General features: G+C 36.4%; 1 protein-coding gene across 1 annotated transcript; it reads right to left on the bottom strand.

Moving 5' to 3' along the window:
• Positions 1-1,110: 1,110 nt before the first annotated feature.
• On the bottom strand, positions 1,111-5,518 carry LOC111893968 (cystathionine gamma-synthase 1, chloroplastic). The gene is made up of 10 exons (XM_023890042.3): positions 4,930-5,518; positions 4,501-4,604; positions 4,259-4,332; positions 3,999-4,167; positions 3,749-3,808; positions 2,732-2,935; positions 2,559-2,645; positions 2,352-2,459; positions 1,990-2,204; positions 1,111-1,406 (listed from the first exon to the last, which is right to left on the bottom strand). Exons 1-10 carry the CDS (start codon positions 5,405-5,407, stop codon positions 1,283-1,285), a joined length of 1,623 nt encoding a protein of 540 aa, XP_023745810.1. The 5' UTR covers positions 5,408-5,518; the 3' UTR covers positions 1,111-1,282.
• Between the last annotated feature and the right edge of the window lie 13,471 nt (positions 5,519-18,989).

Here is an 18,989-nt window from a genome sequence, read left to right as displayed (position 1 = left end):
TATAGATGTATCCACCGTAGAAAAAAAAATATTACTATATTTTGGGGAGCATGATGACAACTATAGGTGTATCCGTAGTAAAATAAAACTTCTTTTACTAAGGTTTTTAATGGTGTATCAGTATCAAGTCAACAAACCAAAATGCTTATAATATATCTACTATCGTAAAGTTTTTATGCGAAACTTATTAATGAATCTTACAAAGCAAAGTTGCTAAGATTGAGATGTTTACATACGATAGTTTTTCAATTAGCTAGATTTTATATCGTAATATGGAATGGTGAATTAGGGATCGAAAGCACATGCCAAATTGAAATAGTTATTAAGTTATATAAGATTTATAACATTTGTGATAAACTTAAAAGTTAATACATAAAACTTCAAATCTAACTATCCGATATAATCTAATATGACAAATGATGCATTGATATCATTTCCTCTTCTATAGTACAATCATTTATTTCTCATATAGCTCTTTTACCATAATGAAAGCAAAACACAATGCATAAATTCTTTCATCTTTATCGACACTAATAAAATCAAGGAGTAAAGCAATGAAAAACATCAAGATGTTGGGCTTTATGTGGATCAATTGATGAATTTTTTATGCTTAATTACAAGCTACATGGCCAAATTATTAATTGGCAATGCGTGAATTCATAATATGATGTGTGATTAGTTTTCATGTGCTAGAAGAGTTGCTTGTTTGTTGAAATCAGATTTTTAGGTGATGTTTTGCTAAAATCCAAGTTGTTTAAACGATGAATTATTTATCTTCAAAAGGACCATGCGTCTGATGATGGCGACAAGATGCGTTCAAGCACATGGTAGTACAATGGCTTACAATTAATAACTTATTTATAAAATCAAATTGTTGAGCAATTAATATAAAATATAAAAAATCGTTTTCAAAAAAAATCTGTTCCTGTGGTTATTATATTAATTAAATTTCTATGTAGTAAAATTGGTAGTTGTAGAAAAAATCTTTTTTTTCATAGTCCAAGACTGCTTATGTTTTACCTCTTCAAAAACCAAAACACTTTTAATTTATAGTTTTAGGTTTGATTTCTGTTTTTCTAGCTTCACGTAAATTTAGTGGGACATAACACATTCATCGATCTAGCTAACTGATAAATAAAATAGGAGCACTCAACTCAAGAGTGTTCAACTACAAAAGTCTTCTACAACACACAATCATCATCAATATTCAAAAACAACATTTTAAAACAACAAAGATTTTCATAAAAAAAAAAAAACAAACAATCACGCAGGTGAAACATGCCTATATGGCCTCCAAAGCTTGCAGGACATCCGCTTTCAGATCCTCAAAATCTTCAACCCCAAAACTGAAGCGAACCAAATTGTCCATTATTCCATATTTGGCCCTTTCTGCTTGACTCAGATCCCTGTTTCCAATCATTACACAACAAAACATCTTATAATGTGTTTCACATATACTACACTACAACCATGAAATAAGAGTCTATGATGTTCATTTTTGCAAAAAGACGTAAATGCCCTCCTCGTCCTCCTATATAAAATAGCCCTAGAAAACTTAACATTTTGCCTAATAGGACAAAAAATTCACCTGAAAAGACGTAAATACCCTTTTCATCCTCTATTATCTAAACATTTGTCTAGTAGTGGAACAATCATGGCCTAATAGGACAAAAAATCAATAATTTTTCCCACCCAAAAAAGTAGGTTGCTAAAAAGCTTGCTAGTCCCATGTAACACTCATGGCTTAAGAGAACAAAAAACTCGATTCATTTTCCCACCAAAAAAAGTGAAAAGGTGGGATCTTTCATCTGTGCAAAAGACATAAATGCCCTCCACCTTCCCTATCATCGAAAATAGTCATAAAAAGCTTGATAGTAACACTCATAGTTTAAAAGAAGAAAAAAAACTCAATTTATTATCATCAGTGCAAAAAGACGTAAATGCCCTCTATCATCGAAAATAGCCCTAGAATGGAAAGAGGAAAGTTACCAGTAGGACATAATGGCTGGTTGATCGACAATGCTTTCACAGCCACCAAAAGAGGGTGCAATGTATGGGATGTTTAAAGCATCAACAAACTTAATGGTGGTTGTGATATCTCCATCCACCTCAAAACTAACAACACCACCAAAACCAATCATCTGTTTTTTGGCAGTATCATGCTCCGGATGACTTTTCAACCCTGGATAATACACATGTTTCACCTGTAAAATTTTCACCATAACTTTTCTCAGTGTCACATTCTTAAAAATCACACATACAGTTCATCAAATACTTTTAAGCATCATTTATCCAAACAGCACTTCATCAATAAAATAATTTTTTTTTTAAAAAAAAAAAGAAAAAGGTACCTTAGGATGTGCCTCTAAAATTTCGGCCATCCTTTGCGCAGTGGAATTCTGTTGCTTTATACGTAGATGCAGCGTTTTCATGCCTCGAATGATTAAGTATGCAGCATTCTGCCATTAAAATAAATATTTAATTATTAAAATGAAAAAACTATGACACCCTTGTTATATATATCAAGCATGTTAAAAAACAGCTCATAAGCTACTTACAGGATTCAGAGCACCACCTAAAACATGATGCAAGTTACGAACTTGAGAAATTATTTCAGTAGTACCACTAATACAACCAGCAAGAACCTAAAAAAAAGTCAAAGATAGTCAATATCTGTTTAAAAAAAAAGATTATTAGCAAAAAAAAAAGAGATTCTTGGTTTTTTGCTTACATCATTGTGTCCACCAATGTATTTGGTTGCAGAGTGTAGAACAATATCTGCACCAAGGGCAAGAGCCTTTTGATTGAGAGGTGTTGCAAATGTTCCATCAATGCAAACAATTGCTCCTTTTGCATGACACATCTTTGAAACTAACTCAATGTCAACACATCTTAGGAATGGATTTGTGGGTGATTCTGTGAAGTAAAGACTAACCTGTGGTATAAATTATAAATTAGTTTATATATAAATTCTCTTTTATAACTCTGTTGTTGAAATAAAAAGGATCTATGGATAATAGATGGCAAAATCGACAAGTTTTAGGGTCAATTCTTCTGGATCAGATCACAGAAGGAATCTTTTTTTTGCAAATTTAGTTCTTTTTAAAGGATTTTGTAACATGTTTGGTGCTTTCCATAGGTAAAAATGACTACTTTTCACCTTAAGGTTTTTTAACTTAACATATTTTTATCACAACTAGGGAGCAAAGTAGTCATTTTACATGAGATATGGACCAAAAGTGTTGTGAAAACCTTGAGTATGGACCAAATTTGTAAAAAAGATTCTATTTTGGAAAAGATTCGAAAAATAAAAATAAACAGAGGGATAAAAAATGTTATGAAAACCTTGAGTAAGGACCAAATTTGCAAAAAATATTCTTTTTTGGAAAAGATTTGAAAAATAATAATAAACACAGGGATCAAAAGTGTTATGAAAGCCTTGAGTAAGGACCAAATTTGCAAAAAGATTCTATTTTGGAAAAGATTCGAAAAATAATAAACACAGGGATCAAAAGTGTTATGAAAACCTTGAGTAAGGACCAAATTTGCAAAAAAGATTATTTTTTGGAAAAGATCCCAAAAATAAAAATAAACACAGGGACCAAAAATGTAATATAGTCTTTTATAGTTAACCCATTTGACCTGTTACTCTGTTAGAGATCACATATACCCAAACCGACCAATTTCATAGTAAATAGATTAAAAATACAGGGACCAAAAATGTAATTTAGATTTCTATACTACTCACTTTGTGGTTGTCTAATGCAGCTTCAAGGCCTGCATAATCTGCAGGATCAAGAACTGTTGCCTACATAATGAAACAACAAGAGCATTCATATATCAAATATAATAATTCTCCACCATGTGGGTTAGAAGGGCATTTACGTCTTTTGTACAAATGGGATGATAAAAAGTTGCAAACTTTCTCCCATCCACATAAATCTCAGTCTTTTTTTCAGTATAAATAAAAGAGAAAAAACATGTATCAAAAACAATACCGTGATTCCCATTTTGGGAAGAAATGTCTCAATGAAAATCCTTGTTTTCCTGTAGCAATCAGTGGTGGTGATTATGTGTCCACCAGCTGGAACTAGGGCTAACATCATCACAGTGCTAGCACACATCCCCGAGGCAAGTATCAGAGTTGACTCAGCTCCCTCAAGCGCACTGTTTTTTTTTTTCAAAATACATGTGCTTTTATTGAGTTATACTATACAAGACGCAAATGGAAAAGTAAGTAGAAAGCAGAGGGCATCACCTTATCTTTTCTTCAGCAACCACAGTAGTAGGATTTCCATATCTCCCATACTCAAAGCTAACGTGTCTTTTTTCCTGTTTCATGATTGAAGATTCAGAAGATTTAAGTTACAGAAATGATCTAAAGATGGAAGATTTAAAAGATTCAGAAACTGAATATTGCAACTTATTAATAATCCAAAGATTGAACTCAAAAAAACTTGTTTGAGATGTACCCGATGCAAAGAAAAGAATGATTGATACCTTGAAATCAATGAGTTCAGCAGTTTTTTTAAAGAAGTAGGCAGATGTATTGACCACAGGTGTAGTTATTGCATCAGTAACAATGCCGCGACCCAATCTTTCACCTAGCAAAAGCATTAGCATATTAAATGCAAAATTGACAATTTTTCATCATTTACACAAACATCAAATTCGAGAAGCTAATAGGGTAAACGCAGACTGCAGTTGAATTAGAAAGTAAATGTTGGAGATTTGGAATACTGATCATAGCACATTCTTCCAGATCTTGAACAAATGGATATTTGGAAACCAAGATCCAATCATTGGTGTTCAGAATCCAGGAAAATATGCAACTTTATCGAATCATGGTAATGAACAAATCTATGTGTAACATTCCAGGAATATTTGAGTATCGAGAGAGAGAGAGAGAGAGAGAGAGAGAGAGAATACCAGCATGAATTGCAACGCTATCATCGGATTTCAAAAACGAAGGCTTATGAAAACTTTCCAAAGCCTGAAACTGTACAAAAGGGCTACCATTACAAGAACCTATATCCATATCATTATTATCAACAACATCTTCACCCACGACGAATGGAGTGGAGACGGCGGAGGAGGCGGCGGCGTCGACGGCCTTAGCCCCCGCCGCCGAAGAAGGAGGCTGGTTGTTAGACCATGAAGCGGCAACAATCTGAGCAACGCCGATGTTGCTACAGTTCCTCCGAGCCTTATTGCTGAGCTGCCTAACAAAGTTGGGTGGGAACCTCAGAATCAATGAAGACATACCAAACGTTCCTTTACCGGACGCCCCACCCAGCTTGGAAGAGAACCGTGCGCCATCGATGCGAGGGATACCGCCGGAGAAACTGGCATCCGTTCGGCATTCAAAAGAAAGGGAAACCCTAGAAGCAGAGGTTGACATAGCCATTTTTGAGCAAAATCGTAAGGTCAAAATAGAATCAGCCGTCTTGTTTGAACAAGAGAGCAAGAAAGAGAGATTTGAAATCAAATCTCAGGCGACGATCTGAAATTTTGCGGAGGCTTCGGTGGTTGTTACTTTATAGGCCAACAAGGACAGATTCGATGGATCGACAACGAAAGGGGCTTTTCTCGGTGACAAGGCTGTGAGGCTGTTGGGGGTATTTTTGTCCTTTTAAAAAAACAGTAGCCGCATAAATTATAAACATGATATTGTTTTGTATACCAACCATTCCCTTTTTTTTAAAATGATTAATCTTAACAAAGCGAAATCGAATGATTACGGTGTGTTAGTCGGCACTACCCATCGGCATTGCCTAGGTGGCTCGGCACATAGGTATGTCGAGCTCAACAAACGAATTTGGCATCAGTTCAGAATTTAATCATTTTTCGAACCTTTAATATTGATCTTACTTATTTTAAATCTTTAACATTTAATTTATTTTATCTCTCTCAGTTTTATCTTGCAAAATATCATTTTATCTCTCTCAAGTTTTATCATGCAAAATATCTTCTTCAAACGTTATATTCGTCGAGAAGGTTTGGATGTTTGTTTAAAAACTCCTTATTTAAAAAAAAAAAAAAATGTTTGAATACCTAATAAGGATTTTTAGAACTCATTTTTGTTTTTCTTTTGAAAAATAGTTTTCAAGAAGTAACAAGTTGTGATTTTTTTAAATGATTTATAACTTATTAGGAACAAAAAGATAATTGTAAATCAAACACTTTAACTTATTGATTTTTGCCATTAAAAACTAATTCAAAAAGTTTTTTAAAAACTCATTTTCCCACCTTCATAAGTCAATAAGTCTTTTTTTTTTGACAAAAATCATTTTTAACTTCAGAATGAACACCCAAACACCCTCTCTAGGAGAATGATAGAATATGTGGTTTGGCTCATGCATGGATTGATGTATCGAAGGACCTGATGGTCGACATCAACGAAAGTGAGTCATCTTTTTGGAGTAAAATCATCGAACGTTTCATCAATGAAATGAATCAATGTCACTACCGAACGAAATATCAAATCTACACAAACTGGAGGAACGTGAATAAAGTGGTTAAGAGTTTAACTCCTTGTTTAATAAAGCGAAACACAATTGGCCAAAATGGTGAAAATGATGCAATGGTTTTAAATACTACTTTTGGAATTTTCCATCAAGAAAGTTTTCCTCTACGTAAGCTTTTAGAGAATTCACATGGGATGGGTTGATTTATATATGGCCACTTGTCCTTTGTATCTTTAATCTTGGTAAATATTGTTTTTGTAATGGAATACTAGAAGTATCCCATGTACATATGTGATCTTAGTTACCCACATGTGGTCTAGTATGATGGTCGCTAGTATATCTAGTTTTGAATACAGCCAAAAATTATGTAGTTGTGCTATGTGCTAACTATGCATAAACCCAAAGTCCATGTATTTTTCTAGGAGTTTGGAAATGAAACCCACTTGGTTTTGGGAGTAGTTTCATGTGCATTGCATACTTCTTTGTTTAAAACTTATGATATTGTTTTATGGCATAAATTTGAAAGTTATTCTTAAAATATTTTAAATATATATAAGTTTGTTTCATGTTTAAACTACTTTTAGGGGGGTTGACTTTGGAACTAGATGATCACAACCATCTATTTCCTTAAAAGAGTTGAGCGAGGATGTACCGACTAGGCTTCTCCAAGCCTAAATTTTTTAATTTTGATATGTACTTAAATTAGGCATTGAAAAGGAAGGTAGAAAAGAAAGAGCGTGGAATTCAAGAAAAGCATGACAATTATAGTAAAATACTTTAACTTTTGTTTTATTACTAAATGTTACTTCTTCTCGCTAACTTTTGATAACTTTTAGACTTTTAGGACCAAATTATTTCTGCAACTAACTATCAAACTATAAACCTTTTTGGACTTTGACAATGGATTTATAAACTTATTTTAAAAGTACTCATGCAATGGATGTTTCAATTGGCATCAAAGAACTTGTTTAAGTGAACTAGGTGCTTAGTTAGTATGTACACTAAAATTGTAGTATTGTAGGAAAGATTAATATTTTTATGGTAAATAATAAATAGTATCAATTATATTTAATACTAATGTGTAGAATGTAACATTCATACATTTCTTGAAAATTTTAAACTTGTTAAACAACCCCAAAACCATCATTGTTTTCAAAATAAGTTTCATATCAGAGAAATCCCAAAATCGAAAAACAAAAACATGAGGAGGTGCACGATCACGCCTTCGCCTTCCCGCGATCCTCTGAGATACCTGAAATATAACCCAAACTGTAAGCCCACAGCTTAGTGAGTTTCCCCCAAAATACTACCATAATACATAATCATAAATATCACAACAACAACACGCATACAAAACCTTCAGCATGTCTGGACCACATCACCGGACCTTCAGCCTGTCTAGAGCGTTCTCTGGGCCTTCGACCTAACTGGTCCGCCTCGCAGGCCTTCAGTCTATCCGGGCCGCCCTGTGTCTGTTGGCCTTTAGCGCAAAGCAGGACCGCCTCAACCCAACCACACACACATGTCGATATATACATAACTCATAAACATATAATCAATCAATAGTCAAGCACAAATCATACAGATGAATAAGCATAACACCATCCTATCTACTAGGGTTCAGATCTAACAGATCACTACAGTACCCAATCATATGATAATCAGGATAACAATCCAAAGGGTCGGCCTTGGTGCCTTCGACCTGTAAATACAGCGAGGAAAACTCACCTCTCAAATGTGACGCTACACTGAAATGATTGACTGCTGACTCACGGAAAATCCCGAACTATAACAATAAACAAACACCCAATTAACACTTAGGATACCATTCTTGACTAAGGGCCCAAACATAGGGTAATTGTCCATTTTACCCTTTTCCTAATTGGGCCAAGGCCCAAGTCCAAATCTTTGATCCAAAAGGCCCAACTTACTTCAAGGCCCATGATTGGCCCAATTTTCTAAATTGGGCCCAAACCCCTTATTGGGCCTCATCTAAAGGTCTAATCCTCTGATTAGCCCAAAACACACTTATCCAGATGGTCCATTAGGGCCTAAGTATAAAAGCCCAAAAGATGGCCCAATACCCGAAGCCCAAAGTCTGAAACCCACATAGAAGGCATACGCGGGGCGTACCCTTTCGGTACGCTAGGCGTACTTCGCCTTGTATTGAACACCATCGGGGTGGTTGACTAAGTATGTGGGGCGTACATAACTTACACGAGGCGTACCCTTGCAAGTCTTAAAATCCTTATAAGTGCTTAATGGATTAAGCACCTAAGCTCAAACTTCAGATCCATGACTCAAAAGTACTCTAGAACCATAAAGTTTCAAACTTTAAGACTTTGTTCATCCAAAAAGGGCTTAATGCATGGTCTTAATCCATTAAGACCTCCTACAAAGAACAAGGGACCAAACTATCTCAAGGGACCTCATTTTATTCCTTAGGACCCATCCTAGGGTCTAAAAGGACAACCCAACACGACCAAAATAAAGCATGAACAATATTGGGACTCTTGGGACAAGAAGGATACCAAAAAGCAACCAAAGCAAGATCTAAACAATCCAAGCATAAAGGTAGAAGCTTTATACCTTTTGAAGCTTCCCAAGAAGACATATCTACAAGCTTGCTTCCTCCTGTGGCTCCTTTGATGCACTATCTTCTCCTTTTGGCACACAAAAATCACACTATAAGCTCAAGATGCTTACTATGGGGGTTAGGGTTCTCTCCAAACGGATAAGGGACTTGGAGATTGAAAGAGTGAGACAAAATAACCCACAATGGTGCTTTAATACTCCACAAACCCTAAAAATTAGGGTTTCACCCGGACACACATACACCCTGCGTACATATGTGTACGCCCAGTGTACTAGGGCGTGCCCTAGTATGCTTAGCATACCTACATGTATGCCCAACGTACAACTCAAGCTCCCAAGAGTTACCAATTTGCCACTAGGGCTTCTTAGGGCTAAATCCATCCAACATCAAGGACCAAAAATGACATATTAAAATGCCAAGGGAAGGATTTGAAGATACCTAAAAACCCGGGATGTTACAACTCTCCCCCACTTGATCTGGACTTCGTCCTCGAAGTCTGCTGCACCAAAACAGATTCGGGTAATGCTCCCGCATCTCAGCCTCTAGCTCCCAGGTCCACTCGGAGCCTCTCCGATGTTGCCATTATACCTTCACCAGAGGTACTTCCTTTGTAACACCGTAATTTTTCAAACAATTTTTTCATTTTAAAATCACATAATTCTCATTGACACAATTCACAAAAACCCCAATTATCAAGTTATCAAAAACACATGTCCATAATTGTTTGAATAAAAATCCAGGATCCTCTAAAACATAACTCCGCCTCGTGTGTACAATCAAGTCGGCACCTTCCCGCGATCCTGAGAAGTACCTGAAACACATATCACTTAACACGGTAAGCATAAAGCTTAGTGAGTTCCCCAAAATACCAAGTACACAAATAATAAGCCTCTCATGGTTATAGCTCGGCATGAACCCTCCGGTCATGTGTCTCGGTGAGGACCCTCCGGTCTCACGGCTCGGTGTAGACCCTCCGGTCATGTGTCTCAATGAGGATGCTCAGGTCTCATAGATCGGGTTGGACCCTCGATTCCTGTATCTTAGTGAGGACCCTCCGGTCTCACAGCTCGGGTTGGACCCTCCGGACCAATCTCAAAATACACAGAATAATATAGCATATATCACAAAGAAAAATGCATAATAACACATAACTCAAATAAGACTCTCCGGTCACTCAGTAGTACCACTCAGGTATGTATAGTGAGAAGACTCACTTCGTAAGCCACCAAATAAACATCGTGCACAAATCACCGGTCTAGCCTCCGCCTAACACATACAATAATTATCCCTAATTAGTAAGTGACCCTCAAGAAGCTAGGCTAAACCCTCTATAAACTCACAGAAGGATAAAAGACCATTTTACCTTTTCATGGTCTCTATAGTCCATAATTTGACCAAACCCTAAGAGTCAACAAAAGTCAACCGTAGCGCGTACGCTGGGTGTACACCCCTCTACGTTGGGCGTATTGTCTTGCCATGCATCGGGGATCCTCGTCCCTACGCTACGCGTACTGGGATTACGCTTGGCGTACGTCCCAGACTTGTTCTTCCCACTCTCTTGGTCTTAATCCTTTAAGACCATAGCTCTACTCTCATATCTGGACTCCTTAAAGGCTCATACTCCATAAAGTTCATGACTTTAAGCCTTTGCATAGCTGAGAAAGTCCCAAACCCGAGAACTCTCACTCTTTTCTCCCAAAAATGCTCATATTTCATGCATGGGGTGGTTTTGACGTCCACGACTCCATTTTTATGAATCCACTCCATTAAAAACACTCAAAGGGACATATATTAGGCTCTGGAGTTCAACAACTCATAAAGCTTCATGCTTTTGGACCAAAAACCCTAAAATGGACCATATAATGCACAAATCAAAAAGGATGAGAAAGCTTTGAGCTTTATACCTTCAACTGATGCTCCAAACACAGAAAAAGCTCAGATCCAAAGCCTAGTCTCCAACTCTATGCTCTTCAATGCTCCTTCTTCACTCCAAGGATACCACAAGAACACTAAGAAGCTCACAAATGGACACTCAAGCTCAAGGGGCGAAAATTAGGGTTTTGAGAGGGTTGAGGGCTGGAATGGTGGCCATAAATGAGGCCATCATGTTCCTTAAAAAGGGACACACCCTACAATTAGGGTTTTCACTCTGAGCCTAGTACGTCCAACGTACTAGGTGGCTTCCGCGTCCAAATCACACACATGAGCAAGCTGAGCGTACACACGCATACTCCCCGCGTACTCAGCTTCCGCCTTTTCTCAAATGAAGGGCCAAACTTGTCAATTACAATAAAACAAGGGTTTATAAGCTATACCCGGTCTTGGGATGTTACAATTCTCCCCCGCTAGAATCAGAATTTTCCCTCGAAGTCATCTTCTGGAAATAACATTGGGTATTACTCGCGCATCTCGGACTCCGGCTCCCAAGTCCACTCGGACCCATTCTGATGTTGCCACTAGACCTGAACCAAGGGCACCTCTTTATTCCTCAAGACCTTCACCTTCCTATCTATGATCACTATCGACCTCTCGATGTAATTCAGGCTCGCATCAACTTGAATGTCCTCTAATGGTATCACTGTCGTCTCATTGGCTACACATTTCCTCATATGGGACACGTGGAAGGTGTTATGAATCTAGATCGACTCTGCATGTAGCTCCAACCGGTAAGCTACCTTACCCAGATGGGCGATCACCCTGAACGGACCAATGTATCTCGGGCCCAACTTGCCCCGTTTCCTGAATCGGATCACCCTTTTCCACGGGGATACCTTTAGGAGGACAAAATCTCTGACCTGGAACTCTATCTCGGATCGTCACCAGTCTGCGTAACTCTTCTGGTGACTCTGGGTTGTCAATAGCCTCTACCCTACCTCTCCCCAACAGATGGAGTCAGACACCTCCTCCCATATAAGAGCTCAAAGGGAGGCATACCAATACTGGAATGGTAGTTGTTGATATAAGAAAACTCAGCTAAGGGAAAATAGGTGTCCGAACTTCCTCCGAAGTCCATAACACATGCTCGCAGCATGTCCTCAAGCGTCTGAATCGTCCGCTCACTCTGCCCGTCTGTCTGTGGGTGGTATGCGGTACTAAAATGCAACCGAGTACCCAACTCCTCATGAAACTTCTTCCAGCACCTGGAAGTAAAGCACACATCTCGATCCGACACTATCGATGTCGGCACTCCATGTCGTGCTACCACCTCTCTCACATAAATCTCGGCTAATTTCTCTGCAGAAAAGTTCTCACTAATAGCCAAAATGTAAGCACTCTTCGTCAGCCGGTCCACAATCACCTATATCGCGTCGACACCTCGTGCGGTTCTCGGTAATTTGGTGATAAAATCCATGGAAATCTTGATGGGTTCTGAGCACTACATCAACCCTATGGTGTACATGCAAATCCTAATAGCTTTGGATCTAGTTTGTCTAATGAACATGCAATTGATAATCCAAAGCCATAAACCCTAGATCTAATAAACTATGATTTGGAATTAGGGTTTAGATCTTACCTTTGATTGTTATATAGCAATAAAAATCAATCCTTGGCTTCAAAAAGCTTAGTGCCTCAAGTGTTGCACCTCTAATGGAGTCACAAACACCACTAAGCAACTAGGATGAAGAGGGAGGATAGAGGAGGCACCAAAAACGGCCGGAAACCCTAAAGGAAGTATTCACCACGTTTTTGGGGCCATAAGGGTTCCTTATATCTGCTGGCTATTAGGGTTTCTAGCTAGGAAACCCTAATCTGATTGCTTAAGCCCTAAGCAGCCCATGGACTCCCTCTTTAGAAGCCTTAGACAATTTCTAATGGGTTTCCCCATAGAATTCGTCCACTCCAACTTCTATGGAGTCCATTAGCCCATCTATGTAATTATCTTATAATTACACAATAAGTCCCTTAAGTTTAATTAATCTCTTTTATCCACAAAATTAATTCTTAATTAATTCTTGATTAATATTAATTAAACAATATGATTTCTCCTTTAATATATTATTCTCATAATATATTAATAAATCATAATTAAACCTTTCTCTCCTTAATTCATCCTACATATTGTTATGGTGAAGGTAACCCAAAAGGACCATACTCATAATCGGGTCAAGTGCATACCAAAATAGTTATGGACTTAGACATTAATCCAACAGTCTCCCACTTGGATAAGTTTAATAAATATTTTGCATAACTTCAGAACCTGATCAGCAATCGTAGCTTTCAAAAGGCACTGTCAACTCTGATCTTATCAGATACGCGTGTCCTTTAGATAAGGGATCATATATTCCTCCATTCTCAAGATATCGTATAGACACAAGACATGAATTTCGATCATTCTCTCTATACTGTTTCCCGACTTACGATTTACGATGACTGACAACAGACTATAATTGAAACATCAACTTAGTCCCGGCTTGGCCAAGCACTTAGGGTGTCATCACTAAATCATCGAGGGGCCTACAAATATCGCTTTTATCCCACTTTGGGTAAAAGGAATGGATAAACTTTGACTCAAATGCTTGCTTGCACCTAATGATCGAATCACACACAATAATAAGTTTTATAACACCAAGTTACTAGTGCGTTTACTTATCATCAATGTGCAACCGCCCAACAAATAACAACTCACATGTCTCGGTTTCAAGAATATACAATATTATCGTCTCACAATCACTCGTGATAAAGTCCATGAAGTGATTCAGGTGAGCATGGGTTTAATCCAATACTCTAATCTTATTAAAGCATTCATAAACTCTGCAACAAACTTATGCTATGTCTTAACACTTAGACAATCTACAGACAGATTCATGACATTCTTCCTTTATACCTACTCCCAACGTATGACCGACTGTGGATGTTTGAATAACCTAGTTATTCTGGAAGTCAAAACATGCAGAGTGAAACACAATAATAATATTAATCCTATATGGCCCCAAAACCTTTGAGCATAAATAAAACACTTTTATTTAAACACCATATTGATCACTCATTATTCATTGCTTACTGTTTCAGAAAATCAACTTATTACTTGAATTACAACAATAGCTATCCCATGCTCCGAGCCTGCACACTATGTTTCCTATGGTTCATGCTTTGTGAAATAGATGCATTGAAAACTTTTCCAATGATGCTCATTTCACAATTCCTAATCCTCAACGATAGTGTAAGAATACAAGGTTCTTGCCACTATTAGAATATGTTAGATTCTAACATTTTATGCAACAATCCTTTCATAAAGTCATAGCACAAAAGTCACCAAGTCTTGGCCAATGAAAAATACAAGGTTCTCTTTCAGAATTCGTTATAAAACAATTCTATAGATGTGATGTCTCTCACTCAAAGTACATTCCTTTGAACATCCTTTTTGCATAAAATTTTCTAATCTAGACATAAATTCTTAATTTCCAACTCCCAATATGGAAACATTTCCATATTTTCCATACGACAACTCATTCTTAATAGAATCTTATCTATTCATAATAATGTCGATATGGTCCATCCACTATACTTCCAACTACTCACAAGCAACAAATCCTTGGTGAACCTTAGATCGTCCTTTGATAGTTGTTTAATTATTTTAGTCAAAACCGTTCTAGTCCCTTTTCCCTCTTAATGCGCTAAGCATTTGGAAAATTTTAGAATGATCAAACATTATAGCATATGCAATCGATCCTATACCCGAAGCGTATGGGACACGATTCATAATGTCTTACATAAAGACGTGATACTTTACCAGTCTTTTGCTATAATATTTCTAATTGCCATGTTCTCACAATTTTGATTATGAAAAGGGATGCCGTAATCATAACCAAATTTTGAGAATGCAATTATTCTTTCCATATATAGAATTTCCTCATGTTGAACCATTCCAACATAGCATTCATATATATATATATTTGACTAAATTTGATTAAAAATTCCACAATCTAAGCCTTTAGATTTGAAATGAAGTATAATATTCTCTACCTTAATTATAGCAAAACAACTTTTCAACCCCCACAACTCTGCCAAGTGAATCTTTGTTTTCTATAATTAATATTGCTAACTTGCAATACTTGAAATAATAATCATGCTCCCACTAACACGATGATTATTACCATACAAACATAACACTTATGCTCCCACTAGCTTTGACATATATCTAGAAAAACATTTGAACTTCCGGAAAACAATGCTTATTGAATTCCTTAAGTTCGTATTTCTAAATACCTGATGCTTTGATAAGCCATTATCTAAGCTTCTTAAACTCATACACCTTTGTCTTAGAAAGCTCACATGTGTGTCTAAAAAACTTCAAAGCTTATGTTACTAAGTCCCAACTGTTCAGACTAATTGCCAAATCTCACAATTCGAACTATAAAGAGGGATGCCATAATCATAATCTAATTTGAGCATACAATTTTCACAATTGCAATCTTCTTAAAATCTCTCTTAGTGAAAGCATTTCCTTACAATCATTTTCATGAAAGAGGGAAACCTTATGACACTTAGATTTTAAAATGTATGTGTTCCTATCCATGTAAATTTGTCATAACAACAATCATAAGACAATTTTTGTGACAAATCCAACTCATATGAATTGAATTTGTTTAATCTTGATTTCTCGCCTTATGGCAGCATGAATGCCCACCATTTCTTCCAAGTTGTTAATAAGCTCACCTTTACCTTATCAATGTACTTTCCATTGATTAGGGTGCGTTGCCTTTATGCAATCCAATTGAGAACTCATAGAACTCATATTGCATAGTTGACTTAATATGGAATGGAACATAAACAAAATTATGTCAACACGATAGGTCGCCAACCTCACGTCGTGTGCTAGTGATTTACTTATCAGTTTATTCTTGATTTGTTCTTGAACTTTTCAAGACAATTGAGACTCCCACTGACTTCTTGACATATATGATTCTCTTTGTCAAGGAACTTTTCTTGACAAAACAAATATTCAAGAGTTAGTGCAAAATCCTATCAAGACTAACACTTCGCTCAATTGGTTCTCATTGGTCTTTGTCTTGTGCAAGACATCACAACTTACCAATTTCAAATGTGCAGGAATAAGAAGAATTTTTCCAATCCCATATTTGTTGAGTGTTATAAACCTACTAAAGACATGTCACTCAATTCGCAATCTTGGAGTATGACTCTAAGATTCGATATTGGAACGAAATATGATTGACTTCTTAATTTAACCATTTCCACAATTCCTGATTCCTCTTCTTTGACATACAAATGTACTAAGACTCACTTAGAGGATCAATTGAGATATCGTTCTTAATCATTACGACTTATCATAAAACACAATAAAAGTTACTCTCCCTTCTTAGAATAGAGAAACTTTTATCTTTCTGCCAAATTGATTCTTATTATTCGTTCTACCTTTCATTGAGACTTTTCCAATGATGCTGAATTATACTTAAACTTGTAAGCATAATCATATTTACTAAACTTTAGTAAATCATGACGAATACTCTATCTCTCTTTGTGGCGGACTTGACCAGCGCACAACTAAGTGTACCTGATCCCTAGCCCTTCACTTGACTCTTTGTCAAGGAATTAGTCTAATTTCCAAATATTGAATTTTTTCATTCATCACACAATGCAGGTTACATGATTCCACGTTTCTGTCCAATTGAAACTTGGGCGATGAGAAACTCTCCCTATTTGGTAAATTCTCGACATATCCACAAATAACACAATTAAGAATCAAATCCATTAATGCTAATAGTAGAAACAATTAAACATCAATTTTTCATACACACAATTCTAAGGACAAATAAATAAGATAAAATCAAAATTTATTTTATTGCGGAAAAATTTGTCCTTACAATGTAGTTCAACTGAAAACTATGCTATTACATATTTCTTAGCAATCTATCATAACTCTAAAGTAGTAGCTCAAAAATCCGATCTTCAAGCAATGCGATCGAAATCCATTTCTTCACGATCAGATTCAGCTTACTTCTTCCCTTAAGCTTCCTCTATTTTCTTCGATCCTAAAAAATATCAAAATGTAATCTTATCACATCATGTATTGAAAATCAAAGAATCTGAACTTATAGAGTTGGATTTTACCTGAAGTAGAGCCATACGTCTTGACTCTCCCATCTCTTAGATCTCTCAGGTAGTTTGGGCAACTTCGTCTCCAATGCCCATTCTCTTGGCAATAAAAACAAATGGACTCCTTTGGCACAGCAAATGGGACAATCTCATACTTAGTCCTTTCTGGACTTCTAATGTTTCCAGTGTCAATTGAAGTTTGGGAGTTTGATTCACCAGACAAATTTGCTTGACCAGCACGCCAAATCATTGCTGATTCAGCAGCTATAAGCAAATAGGTGAGATCAATGAGGGTCACATCATGGTCCATCATATAATACTCTCTAACGAACTCACTATATGATTCGGGAAGCGACTGAAGAACCCAGTCAACAACCAACATCCCTGAGATATCGACACCGATCATCCTTAACCTATCAATATGTGACTTCATCTCTAAGATGTGTGCATACATAGGTTTCCCATCTTCGTGTTTACTTGCCAAAAGGGCTTGAGTTAGCTTGAACTTTTCAAGCCTTTGAACTTGTGGTTCAAGGAGAATAATTGGAGGAGGTGGAGGAAGTGAATCATGATCTCTGGTTCCTTGATCATATCGTGGAATATCATCTCCATTTAGAAAACTTGTTCCATGGGATTTGGGAAGACCATTGTTAGATTCAGACATCTACAAAAACGGGAGAAATTCATGTCAAGTTGATTAGAATCCTTGATGTAACACCTAAATGAAACATCAAGGCTAGGATCCAACACAATACTCTACAACCTAGAAGAGGGATGCCGTAATCTAGTTGCAAAATATTTGAAGGTAGGTAAATGACGATTTACCAATTTCCACCATGAAAAACGAAAAAGAAATTTAAGTTTTAAATGAATTGAAAATCCTAGATCTTTTGACATTCATTGAACTTTTCAATGGCATATTTAATCTCGATTATGCACTACTATTTGCGACTGGGATGCCGAGGATCACAAACAAGGTGTGAATAACCATGCGAATCACATGGTGCACTAAATGCTACTATCACCTAATCAATGTGGCGGTTAGCCACACACGCTCCATTGATCTATGATGAACATCGAGTCACCCTTCGCTACCAATGCCAAACCCAAATTAGTGTGTCGGTTAACCACACACGTTCCACTAATGTCTCCTCAAGGGTACAAATTGCCATTCCATGGATTAGTATACAATTTCACATTTTGCCTATAGTAACTATGAATTGAGAATTTGAAAAAAAACATTTAGTTACTTTGTATTTCATTATACTTATAATGGAAGGTTTTTGTCCTATCCTACCCGTTCGGCTAACGACCCTCCACTAGTCAAGAGTGTGGTGGGTAAGAGTGGATACCCATTCAATCGCCATTTTATAGGCAATTTCGTTAAACACCCCTTATAGACCAGCTTCATGAATGAGGCCTACTAATGGTAAGACTGACTCTTTACTCATATATATATATATATATATATATATATATATATATATATATATATATAATATTAGACTTATAATGTTACATATATATAGTATAGGGTGTATTTTTCACTTTTAAAACACTAGGTGGTTTTATTAACTATCTCTTTTAATTAAACTTTTAACTAACTTAACAAAATCATGTGGGTGTAGTTTTAACTTTTCAAAATACTAGGGTTTTAGAATTTAAATATTACACAATTAAACTATTAATCAAAATTTTAAATTCCAAAACTTGAGGGCAAGTTTTGAAACATTTCAAAACATTAGGGTTTAACTATTTAAATTTCAAAAACAAAACTTTTAAGTTCAAATTTAAACTATAAAACTTAAAGGGAGTAATTTGAAACTATTCAAACTTTGTCATGAACATTCTAGATCAACAATTCAAATAAG

This window comes from Lactuca sativa, chromosome 4 (genome assembly GCF_002870075.4).
Source record: "Lactuca sativa cultivar Salinas chromosome 4, Lsat_Salinas_v11, whole genome shotgun sequence".
Taxonomy (NCBI): domain Eukaryota; kingdom Viridiplantae; phylum Streptophyta; class Magnoliopsida; order Asterales; family Asteraceae; genus Lactuca; species Lactuca sativa.
Note: the sequence above shows the minus strand (reverse complement) of the source record. Positions and strands in the feature narration are given on the sequence as shown.

Bases quoted from the DNA above. Each gene is read 5' to 3' on its own strand.
- LOC111893968 (XM_023890042.3), bottom strand. From the start codon at position 5,407: ATGGCTATGTCAACCTCTGCTTCTAGGGTTTCCCTTTCTTTTGAATGC. The intron at 4,333-4,500 runs GTATCAATCATT...ATCATGAAACAG, and splicing joins CTGAACTCATTGATTTCAAG to GAAAAAAGACACGTTAGCTT. The intron at 2,646-2,731 runs GTAAGCAAAAAA...ACTTTTTTTTAG, and splicing joins ACATTGGTGGACACAATGAT to GTTCTTGCTGGTTGTATTAG.